Source organism: Lutjanus erythropterus, chromosome 2 (genome assembly GCF_056507025.1).
Source record: "Lutjanus erythropterus isolate fLutEry1 chromosome 2, fLutEry1.hap2, whole genome shotgun sequence".
Taxonomy (NCBI): Eukaryota; Metazoa; Chordata; class Actinopteri; order Lutjaniformes; family Lutjanidae; genus Lutjanus; species Lutjanus erythropterus.
Window position 1 is genome coordinate 9,876,872 of NC_139318.1, and position 15,469 is coordinate 9,892,340.

Here is a 15,469-nt window from a genome sequence, read left to right on the forward strand (position 1 = left end):
ACCACAAATGAGGGAGAAAGACATTAAAACACAAGTCTTACTGGTAAAACAAACACACATGGCTTGATTTCGGAGTCTAGTTTAGGGCATTGAACAGAGAAAAAAAATGAACAAATCCTTGAATATTCATATTCTGTGGCCAAATCATAATTGAGTTGGTAAAGCTTTCGACTTTGAATCTACATTATCTATTTAAAACACCTAAATTACACAATAACACAAACAGACTAACAGATTGAGGCAGCAGTAGACCAGCAACTCCTGTGTTCTGCGAGGTAAAATTAATCAATGGAGTTTGGTTGGTTTGGGTTTCCCGTCTGAAAAAGGCTGTCTGGCAGCAAGGTAAAGTAGTGAAAATATTCTAAATATAGTGTATGTTTAAACTGATATTGAACTTTCAGGTGTACCTTTTTTAAGTGGCTAAAATATATTTTGTTGCTGACCCTGTCAACAGCAGCACATTGCTTAGCTTCTGTGCCAATCTTCATCTCTGCTTTTCCAAACTGGGGTTGTACAGACTGACGACTGTAGCTAATACACTAACTAGTAATAGGTACCTCATACAACCCTACATGAAATAATCCGGACTACCCCTTTAATCGCAGAAGCCCTTGTGGAGGTACAGCGCAGAGATGGGCCTGTCTGTTTCTTTGTCTGTATGCGTTTTAATATCACTATAGTTTTGTGTTTTGCTCCCAGCCTGTTCCCGAGGAACTGCAGAACGGAGAGGGCTTTGGCTACATCATCGCCTTCCGACCCGTGGGCACGGTCACGTGGACGCGGGCGGTCATCTCCACACCTGGCGTGGCGCGCTACGTCTTCCGCAACGACACCATCCCGCCCTTCTCGCCGTTTGACGTGAAAGTGGGGGCATACAACAACCGAGGGGAGGGGCCCTTCAGCTCTATCGGCACGGTGTACTCGGCAGAAGAAGGTACGGCGCAGACCAGTGGCAGTTCTAGACCAGTTTTACTGGAGTTCCAGTTGTTTTGTAAGAGGGGCACTTTCAGCTGGGGTAGTTATAGTATACAAATTTTCTGCTTTCTTGTGATGATATACTGAATATCTTTTGATTGTGGGCAAAGCTAGACATTTGAGGATGTCGTGTTGGACTTTGGGAAACAGTGGCCAATATTTTTGCCACATTTTATAAACCAAAAAGTGAATTGATTTATCGAGAAAACAATCAACAGATTAATCGATAACGAAAATAATTGTTAGTTGCAGCCTGATTAGATACTAGAGCTGCAAGAATTAATTGATTAATTTATTATTAATTGAGTATTTAATTATCGCAAGCTATTTCTGATAACCAATTTGAGTATAAGGGAAAAGCAAAATTCTCTGATTCCTCCTTGTTAAATGTAAATATTTTTTGATTTATTTAGTCTTGTTTGACAATAAACTGATTATGTTTGTGTTGCGAGTAAAACAAGACTTTCATCTTAGTCTTTAGGAAACACTGATCAACATTTTCAACCATTTTGTGGCATTTTATAGACCAAACAACTGTTAATCAATCAATTAATCGTCTATGAAAAGAATCGTTTGTTGCAGCCCTACTTTATACCATGTCTAACAGAAGATCTGATGGTATTTGTTTCAGTAACATGATATCAACACCATATCATAGCAAGAAAGGCGTAATTTCCAAACTCAGTGGTACAGGGGCACTGGCCCCCTCTAGAACCGCCCCTGGCACAGACTTGAAAGCCTGGCAGCGCAGAGTGATGCTTAAATAAGCTATAATCTCCTTCCTTACAACTGTGACCTTGGAATAGTAATGATGAAATGACTTGCTTTTTCCTGTGCTGTTATTTCCCTCCCCTCTCAAGCTGGGAATGTCAACTTGATATTAGTTATCATGCTGGTAGATTACAGGAAATCCTAGCAGACACTTACCACACCGCGCTGTCAGGGAGGTATTCTGTTAATTGAATTTGCTGGGCAGATAGTCTTCCCTTATGTCAGTCACAGATCCCATTAAAAGAGAGCTGGGGAAATAGGTTTTCAGTGAAACTACAGGTCTATTCTGTGCCTTTCCTCTTATTGCTATTAGTGTGTGTGATGGTGTTGGATGAGTCTGTGGGATTCTCACCAGCGCTCTATTTCTGCAGTCCCCAGCGTGGCTCCTAAGAGGGTTAGGACTAGAAGTGTGTCTGCAGTGCAAATTGAAGTGATCTGGGAAGCTCTCCCTGCCATCCCTGAAAGAGTGCTCGGATATGAGGTACGTTATGACTCCCTGCAAAATCCGGCTTTTCTTCCCCCCCCCCTCAAATAACACGATAATTGAGCTTTTCCCTGTGGCTTGTTTATCAGCTCATAACCGTCCTTTCATTGTTCTTAAAATTAGTTTTTCCTCTCTTTTTTTAAGGTTATAATATTCTACTATATCTTCTCATGTATCTGTGTGAAGATTTTGTTTTAAGCGTAATAATATCATGAAATGACCTCAACGCTTTGGTGCACCGGCAGCAAACCCACAAGAGGAAAATAAAATCCCTCATCCTTTCAAGAATGCAAAGAGGGCTTTGCTGTTTTTTTTTTTTTTTCCCCCTCTCCCCCGGTGCTCTTTCAATATCTGTCACCTCTGGCCCTCAGCACAAAGCTCTCCAGTTGCCATAGCAGTGGCCACATTGTCCTTTTAGAACAGAGCTTATTTCTCCAAACGCGCTCATGAAGTGGATTTAAGCTGCTGAATCTCAATAGGCCACCACTGACAGTATGGATCCGGGGAGCAGTGTGGACTGTGCACATATAGGCTGCGGAGCTCAGACTTTAATTAGACGCTGTCACGATTGAAAATGCAGTTCCAGTTTAATGTAATCATCATTATTACCGCTCAAAAGATTACATTACTGTAAACTGCTGCTTATCATACACAGCTTTAATTGATAACAAATTTGAAATGAAATAATTTATAGCAGGAATCTCCCCGAGAGCTGACTTTTCAGTTTAATTATTTATTGACTTAACTCTTATGTCACTTAATACCAGACACATAAATATTGACGATGACCCTAAGCAAGCGGCAAATTGGTCCATTTGCTTCATCAGATATGTCTTCACCTGCACCTTTAATTGGAGGCTAATAGCCTGAAGGGAAGCAAACTGTGCATCTTGTCTAACAGAGGACAGAATCCTCTGAAAGTGGCAATTTGTTAGTACATAGCAGGAATGAGCAACTACACTATTATTTTTGTATCTGTTTCTGTTCAGCCACCTCAATTATTTGTATCGGTATCTATCCTTGGGATGTGCGGGGCTTCAATTAGTGGGCGGGGTTACCCAAAGCCAGAAATTCACTCATTCTTGAGAACTGAGACAAAACTGTATTTTAGGGGGTTTGGTTTTAACTCTCAATTGTGCTTGGAAATATATATATTAAAAGGTCAAATCTTGTAACAGGTCAGCCTCCTTATGATTTAAGTTTTTATCACAGTGGTTTTTTTTTTCCACAACAGTCTTAACATTTTCTAAAGTGTAAGTGCAGCTGTCACAACTGTTTCATGGGACGTCGCAACTCTATTGCACGTCTGCAAAAGGTCACAACTCGCCCAAAACATTTCATTCATGCTTCAAAACAGAGTTATTGTGTCAGGCTGATGCCATCGAAAGGAAAAGCTGTTTCCTCATCGTGTGAGCCCTGGAAATTTTTCTAAACAAATGTTTGAATACAGCCCTCTTAATATGAATACAAATCTCTGTTTTGTTCTACTTTAAAATGTAGAACAAAACAGGGATTTGAATTCAGATTCAGATTTCAACAGGAGGTCAAAGTACAATAAGTTTCTTTGTGTAGTTATGTCTTCCATGCAGGGGTGTAGTTTTAAATACAGAATTCATCTTTGATCTTTCATGTAAAGTCCACGTTCATTGCTGTCAACAGAGCGACATCACAAACTTTCCATGTCATAGATATGCAGAGAAATATGTGTGTCTGAACATTTTTGACATTTTGCATGTGACAGCTCAAATTATGAAAGATTAAAGTTAAGATGTTGTGAGGAGTTTGACAGATTCACTGAGAATCAACTCACCAGTTTGATCAGTGAGCCATGTGCAAGAAGTGATTGTGCAAATTGTAGACAATTGTATTTAGCCTCTTGCATACAACTGCCAAAACACCTGCAATTTGTTTGAATGAATGAGGAATTCATTCAACAAACTAAGTGTTCAGAGATTTGAACTTATTGTTGAACAAAAAAAATTTAATTTTCACTCAAGAGTTGAAGGAAAGACACACAAAAACTCATAGTATTACAATATAAATCATGTAAGAAATGTTGAATGGCTTTTGTTGAAATAAAGACATGGATGAATAAAACTGCTTTGAAGTTAGTTAAGTTAAATACAAGATTGTTGAATTACCTGTATAATAAAAAATATATAAATTTTAAATATCATTATATATATTGCACATGTACAATTTCTGTTGATAATGTAATTTGTCCTTGTCATAACCAATATATTATACCCAGTGGTGGGCAAAGTACTCAACCTTGAGTACTTGAGTCAAAGTATAGATATTCCTGGTCAAATATTACTCAACTACAAGTGAAAGTTGCTCAGTCAAAATTTTACTTGAGTTAAAGTACTTGAGTACTTGTATTAAAAATACTTGAGTATTCAAAAGTACAAATTACAAAGTACATTTTCTAATATCAGCACATTGTTGTATTGTTTTCATGATGCATTCACAAACCCTTGTAACTCTCTGAATCCACCTCATGATGACTTGCTTGTAGAACCACTCTGCTACACAAAGTCTATAGAAACACCTATAAAAACTTCAGCATAGAAATGAAATCAAAAACAAAAAGGACAGCTGTTGTCATTTTCTGATGTAAAATCACTGAATAAAATTAGATTGAAGTCAACTGTTCGGAGTTAAATAACTGAGATTTCTTTCTGTCTTCAGGTACAGTATATACATTAATTATGTGGTATTTTTCACCTTGACAAAAATAATTCAACATTAAAAGCTTACCTAGAATTATTTCTCTTTTTGTAATTATAAATACATCTTGAGATTTAATTTTGTCTTTCTCCTGCCGTCACCATTACTGAGTTTTGTTTGAATGAAAGAGGCAGACCTTGCTTGTTCTTGTTACAGAGCACCTGGATGAAGTACTTCTGCTTTTACATCAATCCCAGTTGAGAGCGGGTACTGTGATTGGTTTCCTTCTGCGAGGAACACAGCATGAAGCCAACTGCAGCTGACTTCAAAGCTGTGCTTAGACTAAAAGTAACAAGTAACGATGACCTTTCTAGAAATGTAGTGGAGTCAAAAGTACAATATTTGTCTTTGAAATGTAGCGGAGTTAAAGACAAGTTTCCAAAAAAATAAATATTCTAGTAAAGTACAGATACTCAAAAAATGTACTTAAGTACAGTACTCAAGTAAATGTACTTTCTTACTGTCTGCCACTGATTATATCATTTGTAAAACAAAGAACATGCATTAGGTGTAACATGAATCCTTATGAATCCTTATGAACATTTATTTAATGAATATAGCAGAAAAACAATTCTCTTTGACAGAGTTGACATACGGGGGACGTGTCCAGATTTTTTTGACTGGGTGGTCCAAGTGGGGCACTGACTTTTTTAAATTGCAAAATAAATTGAAAAAAAACCCACACTAATTTCAAACACATCATTCAAATATTAAAGAGAACTGAGAGTTATATCACCTCCCTCAGCATATATGCTAATATCTAGCAGAGTTGGTGTCTTTCAGAGTTGATAAAATGTCACTTTTTTCATTTCAAAGCAGTTTATTCATCCATGTTTGTAAAAATAAAAAAAATGCTCTGTAAATAGGTTTCTTACTTTTGTGATCAAAAACATCAGCTCTCAATTCTGAGGCTGTTTTGTAAATAGTTTTCTAATAAATAATAAATATATAAGAAGTTCTGATTAACCCCACACACTTCTGACTCTAGTCCCACCCTCTCTGAGTACAGATATCAACATTTTTTACCAGGATCATAGTCGTAAAAAGTGCATCATCTGTACCAGATGCTGGTTTCAGCTGAGCACTCACTCAAGCCTTTTACATACAAAGTATTTTGAAACATCTGTCAGATTTATTCAAAGCCTCTTCGCTGTTAATATCCAGTTTCCTCAAAAGTAAGAGCTGTGGTTGTTTTCATGAACAAAAACAGGCAGCAGTCATGATTTATTTTTTTTTTTCTTCCTGGGTCAGTTATCATATGACCCCCTAATGCCCTGTTTATAAGGCCAGGGTGGTTGAGAGGATGTGCATCAGTAATTGAGACTCCTCTAGTGAGAAATGTATTATTCATCATCATCGCTCCCCTCCCCTCCTTCCCCTTCTGTAATACAAACAGCATTTCAGATCTCATGATGGAAGATGGATTTCAATAATGCAGTGAAAGGCACCACTAGATTCTGACCGTTTGTGCCCATCATTTTGACATCTTTTAAAAGATTTAAAAATTTTGCCCTACAGGTCGTCTACTGGGAAGATGACACCAAGCCTGACACTGTTGGCAAAGTGCGCATATCTGGAAACTACACGCTGGTTAACATCACGGGGCTGAAAGCGAACACAGTGTACTACCTCTCTGTGGCTGCTTTCAATACGGCTGGCCCCGGGCCACAGTCGGCGCCCATCAACACCACCACAAAGAAACCACGTGAGTCCGTCCCAGAGGGGCATTGAAATCATTTCTAAATGGCCCTCGTTCATGAACCGCGCGTCTCTCAGATGACGTCGCACTGTCCTCGACATGATAGGTATAGCTTTCCTTCAGCTTTTTTGCTTGTGCTCACAAAATTCAATCCGACAAGAGGGCTTTCCATTTACCTCTGAAAAAAAAAAATTACAAACAGAAGAGAAGAGAAATCGAGTGGAACGCAGCAGCAGTGACAATTTGGGTATTTAAAATGGACAAGTGATGTTGATGCTGAACTAGACAACTGCTGCACAAGCAAGATTCTTGACATTTAGGGATTTCAGCCCACAGACATTCAGCAATCAGAGTGAAAAAGTAACTGTAGCATGTTCGTGTTTCACGAGGCCAGGATGTGAGCCCAGCTTCCTCTGGCCATATCTCTCTTTCATTTCCTGTGGACAGAAAATTGGCTGCAAGTGACCAGACAGGACTTGATGCTGCAATTTTATTTGGGAAAATTCTACAGTGGCCCTGGAAGCTCATCACACTGCAATGTAAAAAAAGAAGAAAAAAGCACATGCACATTGACAAAACACGAGCAAATAAAGAAAGTGTCAGCCAATGTGAAAACAAGTGCAGCATTCGGAAAAAAAAAACAAGTTTTGTGATAGAAACACATCCAAATACATAAAAATGCAGTACAAACACAAGCACCTCCAAATTCTTAAAACGCTGAAAGATGAAGACGATAAAAATCAGCTTGAAAACAACAGAAGCTTCCAGAGAATACAACAACGCATAAAATAACCTTTTATGTTAAGTTTTCACTTTGTCCACCCGTTCCATCCTGGTGATTGCGATATCTGAAGAACGCTTGGGACAAATGTCCGTTTGGACCCAAGTATGAACTGGTTAGATGTTGGTGGTCAAAGGTCAAATTCACTAAACACATCATGGCCAGAACGCAATAATTCATTCACTGACAGAAATATCTAATGGGGTAAAATAAAAAAAAAGTGCTGACATTTGAAAATCACTCATGTCAAAGTTTTCACTCCATATACTATATGAGACTGGAAAGACAAAATTAATATGAACTGCAATTTGACTGGTCAGTGAAGCAGTGCCACCATGAGGTGGTACAACTGTAATTCTAGTTTGGGATATTTTATACCTTTACTTAAGGCTGTATCAAATACCATTTGTGGGAGCGTTTCAGTGTGAATTACCTGCAGTCGTACTTTCCACAAACTTGCTGTCTTTATTTACCTCTATACTATCAGCCACTGACTTCACTGTCTATTCCACCGTCATGCCCAAAGTGTCAAATGTCAACTTTAGCAGTTGCTCGCAAATTGGGAGGGTCAGTGTTGCACTCGTCACTGCATTTGTGCACATAAGGCAGAAATGCTCCCTTGTGAAGATGCTTTTGCACTTGCAGACGCTCGAATCATGCGCACACACCTGTTTTTTTGTGCACGAGGAGCTCCATCTCTCGTTCTTTTTCAGTATCTTGACTCTTTTTTTTTTGGCGTGGTCAACATATCTTCACCTTCCTCCATTCAAAAAAGAAAAAAAACCTGCAGCATTGGAATTCTGATTTGAACATTGAATACCATGGCAACAGTAGAAATTTTGAAGCATTTGGCTTGGACCTACTCTTATTAGATAGCAATAGTGGAGAGATGACAAGAAAGAGAGAGAGCATGAGTAATGCACCAAAGGTCCCCAGCTGGATTAAACCAGGCGACTCCTGGAAATGATTCACTTGGAATCATACATGTTAATATAGTGATTTCCTTAATATGTTTGATTTAATTGCTTCAACATCTTCACTATTATGAGTCTGCAAAAGACATGGATATAAACTTCAATTTGACTGAAAGGTATCTAGTTTGGGGTAGTTTATACCATGATTTTTGGGGTATCCTGAATACCATTTTTTGGGCTTTTAAACTTGTGAGAATTGCCTGCGATCATACTTTCCTCAAACTTGCCGTCATCATTTACTCATATACTTTGCTATTATTGTAATTCTGAGTCTAATGAGACACAGGGACAGAAGGGGAGACATCAGCCCCTGTCTATTCCATCCCCCGCGTCCAAAATTGTCAAAACGTCAACTTGACGAATCAACAAGTATATATAGTATATATGTATAGTGTACATGGAGAGTATGTTTGTTGTTTAAAAGTGCATCTTTGAAATGGTTTGCATTTTCTTTGTTTGGTTCGCTCTGCCATACTTGAAGATGCGTTCTTCATATTCTTTTCATTTGTGTTCTTAAGGTGCAGTGTGTTGAGCTCTCAAGGCCACCTTGGAATTCACTCTTAATTAGTGAGGGTGCTCTACTGCAGCTTCAATTTATTATTCAGGCTGATAAGATGAGAGTTTTTCATATAATTTCAATTCAAGTTACAGCAGAGCTGCAAAGGAGTGGCTCTACTGTAAATTGTTTTATATACATGCACTGCTTTAGAAAACCATCCACAGAAAACTGTTACGCAACATCTCCTGTTGTATTTGCATCTTTTCTTTACCTCTGTTTCTTCCTCTAGCTCCAGATCGGGCTCCACTCAATATACAATGGACCATGATTGGCTCCACGCTCACGCTGCACTGGGATCCTGTTGTAGCTATGGAGACGGAGTCAAAGGTCACTGGATATTTGGTAGGTCCCAATTCTCTGCAAAGCTCTGATTTATCTCCAGAATCGAGGCTGTTTTTTTTTTTTTTTTCGTTTTTTTTTATGCATTGGCTCATTTTTCTGCGTCACCCTCCTCCTGCCTCAGGTGCTGCTGAAGAGACACCGCTACAATGACATCAACACCATCTTGACCAACAAAACCACTGTGGAGCTCAGCCTCTCCTCCAGTGACAACTATCTCATCCAGATCAAGGCCATGAGCGAGGGCGGCGAAGGTGTGGGCAGTGAACCCATACACATCCATAAATTAAGTGAGTTCACCGTTACCTTTCCTTCTTTGTATCGTTTCCTTTTTGACTAGCTTAAGTGAGGATTCAATAATTCAGAGAAAACATTTAATTTGGCTTCATTGCATCCCTTTCCAACCATGTGTAATAGACTTATTTCGAGTGCGAGAAAAGCGACCTTTTTAGAAATGCGTGCGCGGTGTCATCCATCTCTGCCATTGGGTTATTATTCCTTGTTGACTGGCTGCACAGCGCCGCAGCATATAAAGCAGTTCTGTGCTCCCATCCCACTGCTGTGCAAAATTGTGAGGCGGCTCAGTTTGCCGCTCTCCTCTTTGATGTGATACGAACTTTATCTTCTCAGGATACTTAAATAGCCTCTCCTGTTGAAAGCCAGTAATAATGTAGATATGGAAAATATTCACTGTTGGCTTTTGATTTATGATGACTTGTCAGAAATTTAGAGGATAGCGCAGTGGAGAGCAGGTTTTCTTCTTTTGATTGGAGGGGGTATTTCTGGTTCTTCACGAGCTGTTCTGCTGTTTTTTTTTTTTTTCGTTGCAGGCATGGGAGCGCGGGGTTCAGGAGCGATCCGCCTCAGCCCATTGTACCTCTCTGCAGTCCTCATCAGTGCACTGCTCTGCTCCGTCTGGTGATGTCTAATCAGAGCCCACGGAGCCCCCACCCCCACCCCCCACCCCTTCCATCCCTTCAGTCAGCCTGTCCTGTGTAAACCCTCTACTGGACTGGCACAAGGCCCAGGCTTCAGTGGCAGGGGCTGGGAGAGACTGGAAAGGACTGGACTCCGCCGAAACTCTTAAAGGGACCACGCCACTTTCTTTTAAAGGACCATCAGATAGAGACGTGATGATTTGCGTGCATGATATCTTTCGGTATTTCCTCCAGCGTCATAAGTGCCACCGTGCTCTAGGTTTCATTTTTAGAAGTTATGATGTCTACATGACTTATCTGATTAGTATCTCTGGAGATACTACTGCCTTAAAACCCATTTTACACATACAGTCCATACCAAAGTAAGTGACAGAGGCTGCTTGCTTTTATGGTTTCTTTAATCCTATATATATATATATATATATATATAAAATCTTTTGCAAAAAAGTGTATTCACAAGATTTTATCACTTCAAGGTCAACTTCCCAGCAGGTGATTAGCCTATATTCATTGGTTACATCCATGTTTTATTCTCTCAAAAATAAATCTTAAAGGTGCAATGTGTGAGATATGGCCAGAATTCAGTTTAAAATGTTGAAAAACTAACTAACAATATCAACAGAATGTTAAAAGGATACAATTAAAGTGCAAAGTTCACTGGAATGACAAAAAACAACATTTTTTGAAGTAGTGCTGCCCACTGTCAGCAGTGTTTATACTGACTACTTTCTATCAAAGAAATAGTCCCTACTATAAAAAATAGATATAATTTTAAAGGTACAATATGTAAGAATTTTAATTTAAAATATTCAAAAAGTTAGCACTGAAACTACCCCCAGACTGTCCTGTCTAATGATACCACTTGTGCCTCAAGAGGCGATAGTCTGCGTTGAAATGTATTCATGCTGCAAGTTTGCTACTTGTATGAGTGCCCTCTGCTTTTTTAGTCAAACAAATAAACAAAATAAACTCACAAAATGTCAAGAAAGGAAATACACTTGTTCTTGAGACCTAACCATACACATTCTTAATTTAAGTTTCTTTTTTTTTCATGGCACTAAGACTAGCTTAACTGCCTTGTTAACTCACCATAAAACACACCTCATCAAATTGAACAGAAGCAAAATAAAATTCCCCAAAATCATTTTTCTTTGTCTCTCAACTGTTCAAGAATCATCAACTCTGCAGTGTAAATACAAACCCTTCTCCCGGTGCTCCAAGCTGCTTGTCGAGCCAGTTGTGAGTCAGCTAAAGCTCGTTTTACTTAACGGTAGTTATGGATACGGATATGGACACGAATACAAAGAGAGCCTTCTGTCCATAGTCTGCGTTCATTTTGTCTGTGGGGATGACATGACAAAGAATTTGTAAAAATCCTAACGCACTGAAAAAGGCGTTTGCTGTCATTTAGTTAGTGAAAAGGATTTTCCATCCACATGTCGCAATGTATTTAATGGCCACACAGTCCACCGTCATCACCATGAGGTACATCAGAACAACCTCCTCTAGTGTTGCCATGTTTGTTGTTGTCAGAAACATTTGATTCTTTGAGTATTCTTCTTCTTTTTTAGCATAACTTTTGATTTTGAGCTGCGGTCTCTAGTTGATGTATCACGTAACATCCAGGCCAACATAAAGGATGGATGTATGGAAGTATGTGGGCAGTGAGGGTTACCTCATTTGAAATGGACATATCTATTTTCATACATATAGGGCCATAAGGCCCACTAGCTATGCGGCTAACTGAGCTAACAGCAGATACTAGGCTAGCTACAGCCAAAGATAGTTACAGCAAAGAACAACAGTTACTCTGATGATAAGCTGCCCCCTATTTATTACCAGGTGGCCATATCTTACGCACTGCTCCTTTAATCTAAATCAGTTTCATCGGTACAACATCAACTAAAATCCACAATTATTATATAATTTTGCAGCTTTTGCCAAATGAAACATCCATTGCAGGCTTAAACATTTGACAAGGCTTTGTCAGATATGTGAAAGATGCACAGCAAATTGATCAACTGTGCCTCAAACCCACTTATCTCTGAATACTGAAATAATATTAAGTCTGTCCAAGAGCCACTGGCTCCTGAGCTTAAGGCCCTTTCTACAATGCTCTGATAGATCCTGGCATTTGCTCTCTATCTCATGCTCCTCTAAATAATAAATGCCTATCACGCTCTGCATTCTCAGTCTAGCGAAAAAGCTGGGATTGCAGAGAATAGAGACGTGTGGTGTTACTAAGTCAAGCAGATCCCATGTGTACTGTTCCCCCTCTACATTTAGACGACCTGTGTTCTAGATACGTATATCATATCACAGGACATGTACCATCCACACTCCAGATGACCAGCTGGCCCAGCGCATAATGGACTCCAGGATAACAGTGCCTTCACTAGAGCTCACTCAGATTTTTTTCCCTCTCTCTTTTGTTTCTTTTCAAATAGCTTAGGTGAAAGATTCATGTTGCGGAGGAGGCATTATTTGCTTTTCTTTCCGGGGGAATTAGCAAGGAAGGACAGGAAACTCAGAATGTAGAGGGAGCCCATTATTGGAAAGGGTATGTTGATTAAATTTTCATTGAGAATTACACCGGGGGCACCCAAGACAAAAAGGGTCGGAAGCTTTAGGAAAGCTGCAATGGATTGAGATATATGGCGGAAATTTTGGTTTTAGTATTTATGGTCTGTGGTATAATAAATGTATGACTCCATCCGTGGCATAATTTATGGGCTATTAAGGCATCAGAATAATTGATGCCAATAACGCGGTGAAAGAGCCCTGACTGGAAATGGAGCGAAAGGCATGGCTGTCATTTTACTCCCGCCCCATCACCGCCTATTGGACGCATACCAGACTGAACAGTAACAAAAGAACAATTGCTACTCTGCTGAGGGAGCTACTTTTCACGCCCTTTTATCATGTGGATGAGTCTGTCAAAAGCCACCCAAGTAAGAGCCGAGGTGTGATTACCGGGGTCCTGACAATGTTCATGTGGAGGGGAAGGATACAGTCAACTGAACTGCTACACATTACTGTGCCTTTGCCGAACACGGGGCTGTGTAGGTCATTAGCTCAGAGGCTGTCGTCGTCTGTATTTTGCACTCTATAACCCTCCCCACCTCCCAACTCAAAGTCGAATGAAAGCACAAGGAATTGATGCAAGGTGACTGGATGTCCTCACTTAGCCGTCTGAACAGGTGTGCAGACCCCAGAGGCCTCGTAAAAAGTCCAAACGGCCGACATAATCAGGCTGTCCTATCTGCTCCTTGACTGGTTTCATAAAGCTCTGTGCTCGTTGATTAGACTGCTGCAGACCAGTCAATGGGATATTGATTTTCCTGCCCCATTATTACAGCTGTCACAATTCAGCTGCTTGATTGACTGATGGCTGCTTTCTTATTGCACTCATTCTGTTGTGTTACAGTCAATGATGTTTCAGATGTCCTCCACTACTTTACTCCCTATCAGACAACTTCAAAGGCATTCTGTTTCTTTTGCTTTGCTTTTTACTGGAAATTTCACTGTATTTGCAAAATTTTTGTCCACATATTTTACAAGTATGTGTAGTGTAGTTGTAGTTTGTGACTTTGAATTGGAGCAGCGACCTGAAATTGATTGGCTGGCTGATTCTTTTGAGTTATGTGTCAAAGACAAACACTGTTGGGCTGTCATGCTCAGTAGTGTCTAGATGGGAACCCTAGATTTCGGAAACAAGATTGAATCCATTGTTTTTCCATTGTACACATTGTACAGACAATCGGAGATCTCGCCACCTACTGACCGCAGAGGGATGTCTAAATGCAAGGTAGTTGCTTGAATGGTCGCAAGTACAGTCACTGACAAAACTACGTCCCCTCCATTCTTTCAAGGACATGCCTTACAGGACATGATGCACCCCGCTTATTCTCCTCAGTAGTAAGTACATCAGGGCTTTGCTTAAGATCTGCTTAGTCATGCAACGCCAGGCAATTGGGGATTTCTAATTGCAAGGTAGCTGCTTGAATGGCAGCGAGTACAGCCACTAACAAACCTATGCCACTTAAATTTTTTCAAGTACATACCTTAGTGGACACAATGTGCTCTCCCTACTCTCCTCAACAGTAAGTAGTTCTGGGTATCAGTGCTCAATGTCTTTAATGTATCGACCAAAGCAATGCAGTTCCAAGTACTATTGCTATTGACTTCTCCAGTCAAATGGTACCTGCATTTGATCCTTTTTGTACCCAGATCTAGAAAAAAAGACTATTTGCATGGCTTCACTTGCAGCCACTCTTCGTAATTGTATTGTATCACTGTAATATGATGCGTGATTGGTCCACAACAGCAGCAGCAACTACAACCCATACAGTTTGTTGTGTGGTGAAGCTGTGTGCAGTGTATTTGATGGAGTTGGCAGTTCAGCAAAGACACCACCAAAACATTCAAAAATCTGGCTAAACTCGGTCCTATTCACATGATGCACATTGAATGAAGTAGAAAATAAAGGCATGAACTGAAGTTATCCATTGGTATCATTATTCAGATTTTTTAAAAGTCCCAGTACTAAGCGCACAATGTCACTGCCCCAATATGGAGGAACACTCTAAACACTTTGGATTGGTTCAAATAGAAGGTGGGAGGTCATCCTCAGTCTCTACTGAGCAAAAAGTTTAGGTGTCGTATGAGTCTAAGATCTGCAAAGGTTTTGGGACAAAAACCACTTGATTAGGCTGAGGGAAAGATCATGATTTGGATTCAAATGATCACTTTTGCGAGCTCTTTCATGGGTCTGGGGTTCCCATCTAAACACAACCCTGTATCTTTCTTTCCAACAGCATAAAAGCCCAGTCACACCAGCATTAAAAACAGTCAGAACTTCTTGGCAAAATCAGCTAACTTCAATGGATTTGCTGAAAACAGTGGATTCACTTGTGGGGCTTAAATTTGTACAAATTCTTTGCGTCAGTTTCAACTTTGGTGATGTTTTTTGTGCCATTAACAATTAGCAAACCATCTTGACATTGCTTACCTTTGAGAAAACCATCCAAACTGGAGAATGCTAACGTAGCTTATTTGCTGTGTTGCACTATACACTGTCATTTAACCCTCCTCTGTTGGTGTATAACCTGCTCAACAAAAGAGATATGCTTTTTAGTCCAATTTTGATAGTACAAATATCTCTTGAATAAACTGTGTGAACTTGATATCCCGTTATTTAACCAGCTAATGAGCTTGCT

The 15,469-nt window shown here is 39.7% G+C and overlaps 1 protein-coding gene across 1 annotated transcript in view; it reads left to right on the forward strand.

Annotated features, from left to right (window-relative positions):
- cntn3b (contactin 3b) overlaps positions 1-10,969 on the forward strand; it is a 93,926-nt gene extending 82,957 nt beyond the window's left edge. The window contains exons 18-23 of the mRNA XM_084727622.1: positions 700-934; positions 2,118-2,227; positions 6,479-6,665; positions 9,203-9,315; positions 9,437-9,602; positions 10,143-10,969. Coding sequence (XP_084583748.1) covers positions 700-934; positions 2,118-2,227; positions 6,479-6,665; positions 9,203-9,315; positions 9,437-9,602; positions 10,143-10,234 — 903 coding nt within the window. The 3' untranslated portion in view covers positions 10,235-10,969. The remainder of the gene's footprint in view (positions 1-699; positions 935-2,117; positions 2,228-6,478; positions 6,666-9,202; positions 9,316-9,436; positions 9,603-10,142) is intronic.
- Positions 10,970-15,469: the final 4,500 nt, after the last annotated feature.